General features: G+C 33.3%; 1 protein-coding gene across 1 annotated transcript in view; it reads left to right on the forward strand.

The window, feature by feature from the left end:
- syn3 (synapsin III) overlaps nt 1-15,677 on the forward strand; it is a 300,701-nt gene that overhangs the window by 99,207 nt on the left and 185,817 nt on the right. Inside the window, exon 4 of the mRNA XM_061983633.1 lies at nt 11,173-11,264. Coding sequence (XP_061839617.1) covers nt 11,173-11,264 — 92 coding nt within the window. The remainder of the gene's footprint in view (nt 1-11,172; nt 11,265-15,677) is intronic.

Raw genomic sequence — 15,677 nt, forward strand, 5'->3', positions numbered from 1 at the left:
AATATCAGTTGCTGTGAAATAGTAATCCGTGTGCGGATGGAGAGATTGCGTCTTTTCATGAACCGGATACCTGTCGCTTAGTAGGAGCCATTTTGTGGTCTTTACAGATGTAAACACACAAAGGAAATGAAACGTACGGTGATATCCGCGCGCTTTTTCTTCTTCTACGCGGGCGGGTGGTTGCTTACAGTAGAAGAAGAAGCGCTTCCTGTTCTATGGGGTGGGTGCTTACCTTGGCGGTTGCTTGCGTAGAAGAAGAAGCGCTTCCTGTTCTACCGGGAAAAAAGATGGCGGCTGTTTACCGAAGTTGCGAGACCAAAACTTTATGAAAATGAATCTTAATATTTATCCATATATAAAGCGCACCGGGTTAAAAGCCGCACTGTCAGCTTTTGAGTAAATTTGTGGTTTTTAGGTGCGGCTAATAGTGCGGAAAATACGGTAATCTACTTGTTCATTTACTGTTAATATCTGCTTACTTTCTGTTTTAACATGTTCTATCTACACTTCTGTTAAAATGTAATAATCACTTATTCTTCTCTTCTTTGATACTTGACATTAGTTTTGGATGATACCACACATTTAGGTATGGATGTGATACCAAGTAGTTACAGGATCATACATTGGTCATATTCAAAGTCCTCATGTGTCCAGGGACATATTTACTGACTTTATAAATATAATATGAATGAAAAAAAAAAAAAAAAATGTTGTTATGCCAAAAAACATCAATGTAATGATAGCAGTATCGACTAGATACTACTATCATTACAGTGGATGTCAGGTGTAGATCCACCCATGGCGTTTGTTTACATTGTGACGGCGGTGAGCTATTGTATCCTCCTACGGTGTGTAGTGAAGCATGCTTAGCTATTCCTTGTCCTCCAGTGATAATGGTACTTGTAAGAAACGTACTTTTTTTGTCGCCATGGAGACGAGGATTAGTGATTTAGAAGTAGTTAAAATACTGCAGACTGAGGGTGTTTCAGTGTTATAACTTCACCTTTATCTTTACTTTTTACACCAAAATGCGTCCATTCTGCCTCTTTTGTCTCCACCCCGTGTCTGCTTGTAAGTACGTCGTACGTGTGCGTTGCCGACACATGCACCTCCGCTCGTTTTTACCATAAATAAAACTACCTCCTGATGTGGTCTAAATCTGATGAAGAAAGATCAGATTTAAATGACTTTGGAGCGTTTTCAGAAAAAAAAAGTGATGTGTGTATTCTCTGGCAGACCAGGTGTGTTACAGGTGCCAAGTCTGTCTGCAGAGGTGCCAATCTATTTGTGTGTCACACATAAATGAATGTGTGGGAAACACTGAGGTCTGGAGAACTTGTCCTACCTCGCGTCCGTCTCACATCTGAGGAGTCCGCTGGTTCTTTCCAGAATAAAGTGATTAGTGGTCGTGATCAGAAGGAGAATTTGTGGTTGAGCTCTAAGCTGATGAAGAATGTTCTACCCTGTGACCACAGTCTGGTCTCATGCTCCCACATCCACACACTGATGTGGTGTTCCCACGTCCACACACTGATGTGGTCTTCTTCTAAGAAGGAGAACATCAACAGTAATGTCTGTGAAGATATCTTCACCAATCTTTATTCCAAAGGTCTCACTGAGGTTCGGACTCTCATCTAGAATGTTGATACTTGCACAATTGTCCTAGACCAGGGGTCGGCAACCTTTACCACTCAAAGAGCCATTTTGACCCGTTTCCACAAATTAAAGAAAACAATGGGAGCCACAAAACTCTTTTGAAATTTAAAATGAAATAACACTACATACAAAGTTTTTTTTTGCTTTGTGCTATGTATAAACCAGGGGTCTCAGACACGCGGCCCGCACCTTAATATGGATTTTTCCGGTAGACTCCCAAATTTCAGGGAAACTCTTCTCTTGAATGTATGCTGATTTTCACCCAAACAACAATAATAAGGGCGTGCCGTGATGTCACTACCTTTAGCGCCCTCTACGGCTTGAACAAACAGCTTGCCAGCCCAGTTACATGTTATATGAGGCTTCTGCAGACACACATAAGTACTTGGTTAACAGCCATACAGATCACACTGAGGGTGGCGATATAAACAACTTTAACACTCTTACTAATATGCGCCACACTGTGAACCCACACCAAACAAGAATGACAAACACATTTCGGGAGAACAGCCGCACCGTAACACAACAGAACAAATACCCAGAATCCCATGCATCCCTAACTCTTCCGGGCTACTTTATACACCCCCGCTACCACCAAATCCCGCCACCCCAACCCTGCCCCCCCACACATCAATCAATCAATCAATCAATGTTTATTTATATAGCCCTAAATCACAAGTGTCTCAAAGGGCTGCACAAGCCACAACGACATCCTCGGTACAAAGCCCACATAAGGGCAAGGAAAAACTCACCCCAGTGGGACGTCGATGTGAATGACTATGAGAAACCTTGGAGAGGACCGCACAAGGAATAGGGGAGCAGAGGAGAAAAGAAAAGAAACGGCAGATCAACTGGTCTAACAGGGGGGCTATTTAAAGGCTAGAGTATACAAATGAGTTTTAAGATGGGACTTAAATGCTTCTACTGAGGTAGCATCTCTAATTGTTACCGGGAGGGCATTCCATAGTACTGGAGCCCGAATAGAAAACGCTCTATAGCCCGCAGACTTTTTTTGGGCTCTGGGAATCACTAATAAGCCGGAGTTCTTTGAACGCAGATTTCTTGCCGGGACATATGGTACAATGCAATCGACAAGATAGGAGCTAGACCGTGTAGTATTTTATACGTAAGTAGTAAAACCTTAAAGTCACATCTTAAGTGCACAGGAAGCCAGTGCAGGTGAGCCAGTATAGGCGTAATATGATCACATCAACAACACCCCCCCACACCCCGTGCATAGATTGAGGTGGGCGGGGTTTGGTGGTAGCAGGGTGTGAAATGTAGCCCGGAAGAGTTAGGGATGCATGGGATTCTGGGTATTTGTTCTGTTGTGTTTATGTTGTGTTACGGTGTGGATGTTCTCCCGAAATGTGTTTGTCGTTCTTGTTTGGTGTGGGTTCACAGTGTGGCGCATATTAGTAAGAGTGTTATAGTTGTTTATACGGCCACCGTCAGTGTGATCTGTATGGCTGTTGAACAAGTATGCCTTGCTGTCACTTAGTGTGTGAGCAGACGCCGCATACAAAATGTGACTGGGCCGGCACGCTGTTTCTTAGGTGAAAAAGCGGACGCGACGACAGGTTGTAGAGGACGCAAAATGCAGTGCCATCACGGCACGCCCTCAATTTTGTTGTCCGGGTGAAAATCGGAGAATGTTTGCCCTGGGAGAGGCAGTGAAATCCGGAAGTCTCCCGGAAAAATCGGGAGGGTTGGCAAGAATGCAGCTGAGCCGCATCAGAGTGGTCAAAGAGCCGCATGCGGCTCCGGAGCCGCGGGTTGCCGACCCCTGTCCTAGACGATATGAGTGGGTTGGTGTTGGCATTTTTCCAATCGGTTGAAAAATGTTGACGTAGTAGCAGTTTGAACTGAGAATGGATATTCTAGAATTACTGGAATTTCAGGAAAACTGGAAATCTGTACAACAAAAAAAAAAGAAACATTTGTTGGAATGCTGACGAGATGTAGAGCGACTGTTGGAATAGTTCCAATGTTGAAAGTGTTTGAATGTTGAAGAGCTGACACTGTCCTGAAACTGAGAACAACGAACCATGATTTGTAGCTGTAAACATATACAATTAGCTAAAAAAGCTATCATAAAATGTTAGCGTGTAAATAAAAGAAACGTTAGCATACTTGAAAGTATCAAAATTCATCATTTTTGAGTCTAAACATATAATAATTTGTTAAAATGCTAGAACTTTAGCAATACTTGGTTCTATGTGAAGACTAGTGTGGGTGGATGGTTCAAATGTCGTAATCGGGTAAAAAAAAATGGAGCAAAACTTAAAAAATGTTGGGCATTGTAGAACTATGAATATGTCCATTCATTTGAATGGGGATTTTCCTGGAAATTTCGGGAAAACCGGGAATTTTTGAAAATATACATGAAACCACAATTGTCCCAGATGATATGAATGGGTTGGTGTTGGAATTTTTCGAATCGGTCGAAAAATGTTAACGTAGTAGCAGTTTGGACTGAGAATGGGTATTTCTGAATTACTGGAATTTCGGGAAATCCGGGAATTTGTACGAAAAAAAAAGAGAATCATTTGTTGTCCCAACTAAGAGGAATGTTTCGAATCGGTTGAAAAATGTTGACGTAGTAGCAGTTTGAATTGAGAATGGGTATTTTGGAATTACTGGAATTTCGGGAGAACCGGAAATTTGTACGAAAAAAAAATAGAAACATTTGTTGGAATGCTGACGAGATGTAGAGCGACTGTTGGAATAGTTCCAATGTTGAAAGTGTTTGAATGTTGAAGAGCTGACCCTGTCATGAAACTGAGTACCACGAACCATGATTTGTAGCTGTAAACATATACAATTAGCTAAAAAAGCTATCATAAAATGTTAGCGTGTAAATAAAAGAAACGTTAGCATACTTGAAAGTATCAAAATTCATCATTTTTGAGTCTAAACATATAATAATTTGTTAAAATGCTAGAACTTTAGCAATACTTGGTTCTATGTGAAGAGTAGTGTGGGTGGATGGTTCAAATGTCGTAATCGGGTAAAAAAAAAAAATGGAGCAAAACTTAAAAAATGTTGGGCATTGTAGAACTATGAATATGTCCATTCATTTGAATGGGATTTTCCTGGAAATTTCGGGAAAACCGGGAATTTTTGAAAATATACATGAAACCACAATTGTCCCAGATGATATGAATGGGTTGGTGTTGGAATTTTTCGAATCGGTCGAAAAATGTTAACGTAGTAGCAGTTTGGACTGAGAATGGGTATTTCTGAATTACTGGAATTTCGGGAAATCCGGGAATTTGTACGAAAAAAAAAGAGAATCATTTGTTGTCCCAACTAAGAGGAATGTTTCGAATCGGTTGAAAAATGTTGACGTAGTAGCAGTTTGAATTGAGAATGGGTATTTTGGAATTACTGGAATTTCGGGAGAACCGGAAATTTGTACGAAAAAAAAATAGAAACATTTGTTGGAATGCTGACGAGATGTAGAGCGACTGTTGGAATAGTTCCAATGTTGAAAGTGTTTGAATGTTGAAGAGCTGACCCTGTCATGAAACTGAGTACCACGAACCATGATTTGTAGCTGTAAACATATACAATTAGCTAAAAAAGCTATCATAAAATGTTAGCGTGTAAATAAAAGAAACGTTAGCATACTTGAAAGTATCAAAATTCATCATTTTTGAGTCTAAACATATAATAATTTGTTAAAATGCTAGAACTTTAGCAATACTTGGTTCTATGTGAAGAGTAGAGTGGGTGGATGGTTCAAATGTCGGAATCGGGTAAAAAAAAAAAATGGAGCAAAACTTAAAAAATGTTGGGCATTGTAGAACTATGAATATGTCCATTCATTTGAATGGGATTTTCCTGGAAATTTCGGGAAAACCAGGAATTTTTGAAAATATACATGAAACCACAATTGTCCCAGATGATATGAATGGGTTGGTGTTGGAATTTTTCGAATCGGTTGAAAAATGTTGACGTAGTAGCAGTTTGGACTGAGAATGGGTATTTCTGAATTACTGGAATTTCGGGAAATCCGGGAATTTGTACGAAAAAAAAAGAGAATTATTTGTTGTCCCAACTAAGAGGAATGTTTCGAATCGGTTGAAAAATGTTGACGTAGTAGCAGTTTGAATTGAGAATGGGTATTTTGGAATTCCTGGAATTTCGGGAGAACCGGAAATTTGTACGAAAAAAAAATAGAAACATTTGTTGGAATGCTGACGAGATGTAGAGCGACTGTTGGAATAGTTCCAATGTTGAAAGTGTTTGAATGTTGAAGAGCTGACACTGTCCTGAAACTGAGTACCACGAACCATGATTTGTAGCTGTAAACATATACAATTAGCTAAAAAAGCTATCATAAAATGTTAGCGTGTAAATAAAAGAAACGTTAGCATACTTGAAAGTATCAAAATTCATCATTTTTTAGTCTAAACATATAATAATTTGTTAAAATGCTAGAACTTTAGCAATACTTGGTTCTATGTGAAGAGTAGTGTGGGTGGATGGTTCAAATGTCGTAATCGGGTAAAAAAAAAAAAATGGAGCAAAACTTTAAAAATGTTTGGCATTGTAGAACTATGAATATGTCCATTCATTTGAATGGGGATTTCCTGGAAATTTGGGAATTTAAAAAAAATATTGATACTAGCACAACTGTCTTAGATGATATGAATGGGTTGGTGTTGGAATTTTTTGAATCGGTTGAAAAATGTTGATATAGTCAGTTTGAATTAGGAGGAATTGAGGGTTGTATTCTGGAATTTCAGGAAAACTGGAAATTTGTACGAAAAAACATGTAGAAACATTTGTTGGAATGCTGACAGGATGTAGACCGACTGTTGGAATAGTTCCAATGTTGAAAGTGAATATGAATATACCCATTCATTTGAATGGGATTTTCCTGGAAATTTGGGAATTTTAGGAAATCTAGGAATTTTTGAAAATATACATGAAACCACAATTGTCCCCGATGATATGAATGGGTTGGTGTTGGAATTTTTCGAATCGGTTGAAAAATGTTGACGTAGTAGCAGTTTGAATTGAGAATGGATATTCTGGAATTTCAGGAAAACTGGAAATTTGTACGAAAAAAAAAATAGGAACATTTGTTGGAAGGCTGACGGGATGTAGATGACTGTTGGAATAGTTCCAGTGTTGAAAGTGAATATGAATATGTCCATTCATTTGAATGGGATTTTCCTGGAAATTTAGGAATTTCAGGAAATCGAGGAATTCTTGAAAATATACATGAAACCACAATTGTCCTAGATGATATGAATGGGTTGGTGTTGGAATTTTTCCAATCGTTTGAAAAATGTTGGCGTAGTTGCAGTTTGAACTGAGAATGGGTATTTGGGAATTCCTGGAATTTCGGGAAAACCGGGAATTTGTACGGGAAAAAAAGGAGAAGCATTTGTTGTCCCAACTAAGAGGAATGTTTCGAACGTGGAATTATTGGAATTGGTTGAAAGTGGACTGTGAAAACTTTGGGACAAGAGGTGAAAATATGACTTGGGTAATCCTGGGAATTCCTGGAATAATTTAGAACCTGGTAGTTTGACCCGTCCAAGGTGAGATGAGTGTGTGGATGGTGGCACGGTTCGAATCGGTTGAGAAATGTTGGAATTGTGCAAATTCGAGCACTGGCCCATTCGTTTCGTATTAGGGCGGTATAGCTCGGTTGGTAGAGCGGGCGTGCCAGCAACTTGAGGGTTCCAGGTTCGATCCCCGCTTCCGCCATCCTAGTCACTGCCGTTGTGTCCTTGGGCAAGACACTGTACCCACCTGCTCCCAGTGCCAACCACACTGCTTTAAATATAACTTAGATATTTGGTTTCACTATGTAAAAGCACTTTGAGTCACTAGAGAAAAGCGCTATATAAATATAATTCACTCCACTTCGTTTTCAAAGGGAAAATTTGCCCTGTAAAGCCAAGAATTCTGGGTAATATAGGATTTTTCTTTTAAAAATTTGAGGAGCTCACGATTCCCGGTCCAACGTTTTGATACTTGAACCGTTCCGATCAGATGAAAACTGTCTTTTGCGGCGGAATAATAACAATAAATAGAGGATTTTTGGGGGGATTCACACCATTATTTAGGACACGGAGTGTGATTAATCAAGACTGAAACTGTACTGCAGCTACTATTTTGTGTCTAGAAAGTACGCGCAATCGAGCACTTTCACAGAAATAACACATTTCATAATGACTTAAGAAGCTGATTAAAACAAAATGACCTGTTTTGGTGTTTGGTTACATTTTTTATTTAGAAAATGTATTATTAAAATATCCATCCATCCATTTTCTACCGCTTATTCCCTTTGGGGTCGCGGGGGGCGCTGGAGCCTATCTCAGCTACAATCGGGCGGAAGGCGGCGTACACCCTGGACAAGTCGCCACCTCATCGCAGGGCCTTGTTAAAATATATCTCCTTTATATAAAAAAAAAACATCTTGCAATATACATTTTCTTGCGTTTGGATCATTGCAGACGCATGGATGCGTTGTCTAGATGACCAATTTATAGGGCTGTGAATCTGTGGACAGCACACGGTTTGATTTCATTCTTGCAGGGAACAATTCAATACAGAATTGATTTTAGATTTAAAACAATTCTCGATTCAAAATCAATACTTTTTTTTGAATAGCTTTGGGTGCCAGATCTATGGTTAACTGCATTATTCCATAAAATAGATAAACAGCTCTGATCAATTTTTATTTTATTGCTTTTGTTTCACAAAATTCTAGGCAAACATTTAATAAAGTCAAATACAAACAAGACAAGAAGAAAAGTATCCAGCAATTCTCTTTTCTAAATTAAATGTGAATATTGGATATCGATCATGTGATTTGACTGAATGGACGGACAGGACATAGTTTAAAAAAACCAACAGAAAAAATGTACCGATTTTTTAGGTATTTTAATAAATCAGGAATTGTTACAAATATGAATCGTGATTAATTAAAAAATATATCTTTAAAAAAAAAAGTACCGGTATACACCCTACCAATTTATATAGCAGAAAAGGTGTTGGATTAAAAAAACAACAAACATTTATCAATTTGTTATTTTTTCTAATTGATTAAGAATTGTTACAAATAAGAATTGCAATTAATTCGAAAAATCGATTTTTTTTTATTTTTTATACACTCCTACCAATTTATATAGCAGAAAAGGTGTTACAGCTAAAGGAACAAAAAAAAACATTTATTGATTTTTGATTTTTTTTTAATCGATTAAGAATTGTTACAAATTACAATCGCGATTCATTCGAAAATAGATATTTTTTTATTAAATTTTTTCACACCCCTACCAATTTAAATAGCAGAAAATGTGTTACAGATCAAGAAAAAAACTATAACACATATCGGTTTTTGATTTTTTTAAATCGATTAAGAATTGTTACAAATAAGAATCGCGATTCATTCGAAAATAGATGTTGTTTTTTTTTTTTATATATATACACCCCTACCAATTTAAATAGCAGAAAAGGTGTTATAGATCAAGAAGAAAAAAAAACATTTATCAATTTTTGATTTTTTTAAATTGGTTTATATATATTTCCATTTTTTTGGAAATATATATATACCAATTAAAAAAAAAAAAAAAATCAAAAATTGATAAATGTTTTTTTTTTCTTCTTGATCTATAACACCTTTTCTGTTGTTTAAATTGGTAGGGGTGTATATATATATATAAAAAAACCATCTATTTTCGAATGAATCGCGATTCTCATTTGTAACAATTCTTAATCGATTAAAAAAAATAAAAAAATTAAAAATAATATATATATATATATTTTTTTTTTTTTATTTTTTTTATTTTTTTAATCAATTAAGAATTTTTACAAATAAGAATCGTGATTCATTCGAAAAAAGAAAAACAATTACACATACCAATATATATATATATATATATATACCAATTTAAATAGCAGAAAATGTGTTACAGATCAAGAAAAAAACTAAACGTTTTTCAATTTTTGATTTTTGAGAATTGTTACATTCATTCGAAAAAAAATAAAAATAAAATAATATATATATATATATGTGTGTCTTAATAAGGTTATCCAAAAAATAGTGCTCGATACCGTGGTAGAGCGCAATATATGTATGTGTGGGGAAAAAAATCACAAGACTACTTCATCTCTACAGGCCTGTTTCATGAGGGGTTCCCTCAATCATCAATCCCATCAAAAATCTCCTGATGATTGAGGGAACCCCTCATGAAACAGGCCTGTAGAGATGAAGTAGTCTTGTGATTTTTTTCCCACACATACATATATATATATATATATATATATATACACACACCCCCATACCATTTTTTTTTCAATCGCGATTCATTCGAAAATAAATATTTTTTAAAAATATTTTTTTACACCCCTACCAATTTAAATAGCAGAAAAGGTGTTACAGATCAAGAAAAAAAAAACATTTTTCAATTTTTGATTTTTTTTAATCCATTAAGAATTGTTACAAATTAGAATTGTGATTCATTCGAAAATAGATATTTTTTTATTAATTTTTTTTACACCCCTACCATTTTATATAGCAGAAAAGGTGTTGCAAATAAAAATAAAAAACATTTAGTGTTTTTTGATTTTTTTGATCGATTAAGAATTGTTACAAATAAGAATCGTGATTCATTCAATAAAAAAATAAAAAATAAAAAATAAAATAAAAAAATAAATATATATATATATATATATATATATATATATATATATATATATATACCCTACCAATTTAAATAGCAGAAAAGGTGATACAGATCAAGAAAAAAACTAAACATTTATCGATTTTTGATTTTTTTTAATCAGTTAGGGAATGTTACAAATAAGAATCGCAATTCATTCGAAAATTGATATTTTTTTTATTTTTTTTATATACCCCTACCAATTTAAATAGCAGAAAAGGTGTTACAGATCAAGAAAAAAAATGAAAATAAAACTTATACATTTTTAATTTGTTTTTAATTGATTAAGAATTGTTACAAATTTCAATGGTCGAAAAATAGATATATTTTTACTAAATTTTTTTCACCCCTACCAATTTCTATAACAGAAAAAAAAATTTTTTTTTTATTTTTTTAAAATCGATTAAGAATTGTTACAAATAAGAATCGCGATTCATTCGAAAATAAATACGTTTTTATATATGTTTTTATACACCCCTACCAATTTATATAGCAGAAAAGGTGTTACAGATAAAGCTGTGTGCTGAATGTTGAACGTTGTAAAACCCCACAGGTTGGAGACATTAAAACACAAATGTGGAGGGAAATGAGTGTTTCCATGGGCACATAATACATGCAAAAATGTGATTTAAAAAACACAACTTTGCACCAGTTATTAATTATTCACACAGTCTTAGTAGATCACACACAACAAATAGTTAGCACATGGTGTTTAGCACCTGGTATGTGGGTCTTAGGCCCAAAGTATGTGAAATGAAGTACACAAGTACTCGTCAAACGCAGTAAAATGTGACTGAATGGTCAAAATGTTATTTTTGTTCCTTCCCAGGCAGAGTTCTCGGAGATCAACCTGGCCTCCTACGTGACCTCGGGCTGCATGGTGGACTTGCAGGGCAGCAAGGCTGGCACCAAAGTGCTCAGGTAGGCAAACTGTCTCCTCCAGTAACAAAACATATGTAGATGTTCAAAGTGCGGCCCTGGGGCCATTTGCAGTCCACTGCTGCTTTGTCCAACTAAACAACAATACTACAGGACAGTGTTTCCCATGTTTAGTGCTTAGTTCCTGTCTAGCGCTCTTATTTTGGAGTTTCCGCTTCCTGTTTGTTTTATTTGTTCCCCAGCGCACCTGTTCTGACTTTGGAATCGAACGCGTCTTGTGTGTAAAGGCTTGAGTTGGCTTTGCAGCCTGTCTTGTATTGCATAGATTTCCCTGTGCTTCCAGTGCACTCCCAGCTGCACGCGTCTTTTGTCTTGTTGTATATTAAATAGTGCAAATTGTTTGGCCACGGCAATGCTTCCTAGCTATATTAATCTAAAAAAACATGCCAAACGGCAAGAAAAAATGTTTACTTTAAGTAATATTAGTAAGCTTTGTTACTCATAGATAGCTTGAATGAAAACTAAAAACATCATAATTTTGTAATTTTTATCTTATTTTTAACTTAAAATTTTTATTTATTTGTTAATTTTATTTTATTTTGTATTATTATAATTAAAAAACCCACAAAAAAACCCCTCATAATTACGATAAACTTTTTAAAGTCATATTCAATATTTTTTTTAATTGCGTTAATGAAAGGTTTTAACTCTTAACAGAAAAAATAAATAAATAAAAAACATCATAATTATCGCAATTACGATAAATACAATTTTGTATTTTGAATTTTTTTTTAAATGAATAAAAGATTTAAAAAAATCATTTTTATCTTGTCAATTACGATAAATTATTCAAACATATTTAATGTTTTTTCATCGCGTATATGAAATGTTTTAACTCTTAAAAGTAAAAAATAAAAAAACATAACTATCGCGTCAATTACGATAAATTCAAAGTCATATTCAATATGTTTTTTAAATTGTGTTAATAAAGTGTTTTAACTCTTAACAGTAAAATAAAATTAAAAAAAACATAATTATCGCGTCAATTACGATTAATTATTTAAAGTCATATTTAATGTTTTTTCATCGCGTTAATGAAATGTTCAACTGTTAACAGTAAAAAAATAAAAATAAAAAAACATAATTACCGCATCAATTACAATAAATTTAAAGTCATATTTAATGTTTTTTAATCACATTAATGAAATGTTTTAACTCTTAACAGTAAAAAAAAGAAATAAATTAAAAAAAACATAATTATCGCTTCAATTACGATAACTTATTTAAAGTCATATTAAATGTTTTTTAATCACGTTAATAAAATGTTTTAACTCTTAACAGTAAAAAAATTAAAATAAAGAAACATCATAAACATCACGTCGATTACGATACATTTTAAGTCTTATTCAATATGTTTTTTAATCGCGTTAATGAAATGTTTTAACTCTTAATAGTAAAAAAATAAAAAAACATAATTATCGCATCAATTACAATAACTTTAAAGTCATATTTAATGTTTTTTAATCGCGTTATTGAAATGTTTTAACTCTTAACCGTAAAAAAAACAAAAAAAAAACATAATTATCGCGTCAATTATGATACATTATTTAAAGTCATATTAAATGTTTTTTTAATCACGTTAATGAAATATTTTAACTCTTAACAGTAAAAAAATTTAAATAAAGAAACATCATAATTATCGCGTCAATTACGATACATTTAAAGTCATATTTAATATGTTTTTAAATTGTGTTAATGAAATGTTTAAACTCTTAACAGTAAAAAAAATTTAAAAAACATAATTACCGCATCAATTACAATAAATTTAAAGTCATATTCAATGTTTTTTAATCCCGTTAATGAAATGTTTTAACACTTAACAGTAAAAAACATTACAATAAAAAAAACAATCATAATTATCACGTCAATTACGATACATTTAAAGTCATATTCAATATGTTTTTAAATCGTGTTAATGAAATGTTTTAACTCTTAACAGTAAAAAAAACATAAACATAATTATCGCGTCAATTATGATACATTATTTAAAGTCATATTTAATGTTTTTTCATCGCGTTTATGAAATGTTTTAACTCTTAACAGTAAAAAAAACCACATAATTATCGCGTCAATTACGATAAATTCAAAGTCATATTCAATATGTTTTTTTAAATTGTGTTAATGAAATGTTTTAACTCATAACAGTAAAAACAAATTAAAAAAACATAATTATCGCGTCAATTACGATTAATTATTTAAAGTCATATTTAATGTTTTTTCATCGCGTTAATGAAATGTTTAACTCTTAACAGTAAAAAAATTAAAAATTAAAATTAAGAAGCATAATTATCACGTCGATTACGATAAATTTAAAGTCTTATTCAATATGTTTTTTAATCGCGTTAATGAAATGTTTTAACTCTTAACAGTAAAAAAATAAAAATAAAGAAACATCATAATTATCGCGTCAATTACGATAAATTTCAAGTCATATTCAATGTGTTTTTTAATCCCGTTAATGAAATGTTTTAATTCTTAACAGTAAAAAACAAAACAAAAAAACCCCATCATAATTATCGTGTCAATTACGATAAATTTAAATATTTTTTACTTAACAGTAAAAAATATAAAACATCATAATTATCGCGTCAATTACGATAAATTTAAAGTCATATTCAATATGTTTTTTAATCCCGTTAATGAAATGTTTTAACTCTTAACAGTAAAAAACAAAACAAAAAAAAAACATCATAATTATCGTGTCAATTACGATAAATTTAAAGTCATATTAAACATGTTTTTAAATCGTGTTAATGAAATGTTTTAACTCTTAACAGTAAAAAAAACAAAAAAACATAATTATCGCGTCAATTAAGATGAATTATTAAATTTTTTTAAATGCGTTAATGAAATGTTTTAACTCTTAACATTGCCGTCTCCGTATGCCCGCAAGTTTTGTCTCACCCTCTCCTTGCGCTTGACTGAGCGCAAAAACACGAAGCTAGTCAGCGAACAAGAGGTCTCACTCTGTCAGGAAAACTTGGCCGGTGACTTTAAATAAGATATCTAAGAAACAGTGCACAATATTCAAAAAGAACTTCAAGACGTATCAGAGATTGTTTATGCTTTGTACACGCTTGATTGTTCTTAGCGAAGAGTAGACAATACGCTAACATTCAACATGATGTATTATTCTTTTTCTAACACGGTTAGTGCAAAAAGTGAACTTTTCTAGTATTTTCCTCATATTTCTACACAATAACAGGAGTGAGCAATAGAGAACACGGAGTCATTTTCGTGTCTCCGGCGCATATTTTGCTTTGTTCATTGTTGAAATACTTCTTGCCAGCTTATGTTGTATATTTTCTATGAGATTCATCTATTGCAACACCCATGATATTAAATGATTGTATTTCAAGTCACGGCACAGAGTAAGGGGTCGTAAGAGAAAATAATGGTGAGGCACTGGCCTAGAGAAGTGTGTGTGTGCGTCACTTTGTGCAGCTCCGACAATAGCAGGGCTCTAACACGTGTAGTGTAGCGTTTAAATAGACCGCGTGTCTATTTAAACGCGTGGTATGTTCAATCAAGGTGGCAAAGATGACTTCATACTCACCCTCATGTGACACTTTGGAGCTTTTCCGTCGTTTAAGAGAGTGACGACAGTAACATGAAGTAGTTGTGCTAACGTAAGTTCCGAAATGCGCCCCTTTTGGCCAAAATTAATTAAAAAAAATTAAAAAAAATGTATATAGAGACATACTGTAATAACTTGAAGTAAATAATGAAGATTAAAAAACAATTAAAAAACAATTACATACACACACAAAACTAAAAAACTAAAAGGAGTCTTTTTCTCACAATGTGTCGACTTTTTTCTCAAAAAATTGGGAACAATTTCTCATATTCTTTCTGTTTCTGTAATATTGCAATATTTTCTCGTAAAATTAATTAATTTTTAATGTGAAATTATTACTTTTTAATGCAAAATGGTGACATTTGTCGTATAAAATTCTGATTTTTGTCACAATATTGCCAGTTTTTTTGTTCTTGTAAAACAGTGACATTTTTTGAGTAAAATGATGACTTTTGTCATCATCAAAATCGGGATTTTACCTGGCAAAATGATGACAAAAGTCATAATTTTACTCAAAAAATGTCACTGTTTTACAAAAACAAAAAAACTGGCAATATTGTGACAAAAATCATCATTTTGCCAGGTAAAATCCCGATTATTATTAAAATATTGCCCACATTTTTAAGTTTTCTTATAAAATTGTGACTTTTCTCAACTAAAATTACGACTCTTTTCATAAAATTGCCAAAATGTTAAGCTTTTTTTGGTAAAATTGCGACTGTTATTGACTAAAATTCCAACATTTATCATAATATTGCACAAATGTTCAGTTTTTCTTGCAACATTTTGACTTGTGTTGAGTAAAATGACGACTTTTA

Source organism: Nerophis lumbriciformis, linkage group LG25 (genome assembly GCF_033978685.3).
Source record: "Nerophis lumbriciformis linkage group LG25, RoL_Nlum_v2.1, whole genome shotgun sequence".
In the NCBI taxonomy this organism is placed as follows: Eukaryota; Metazoa; Chordata; class Actinopteri; order Syngnathiformes; family Syngnathidae; genus Nerophis; species Nerophis lumbriciformis.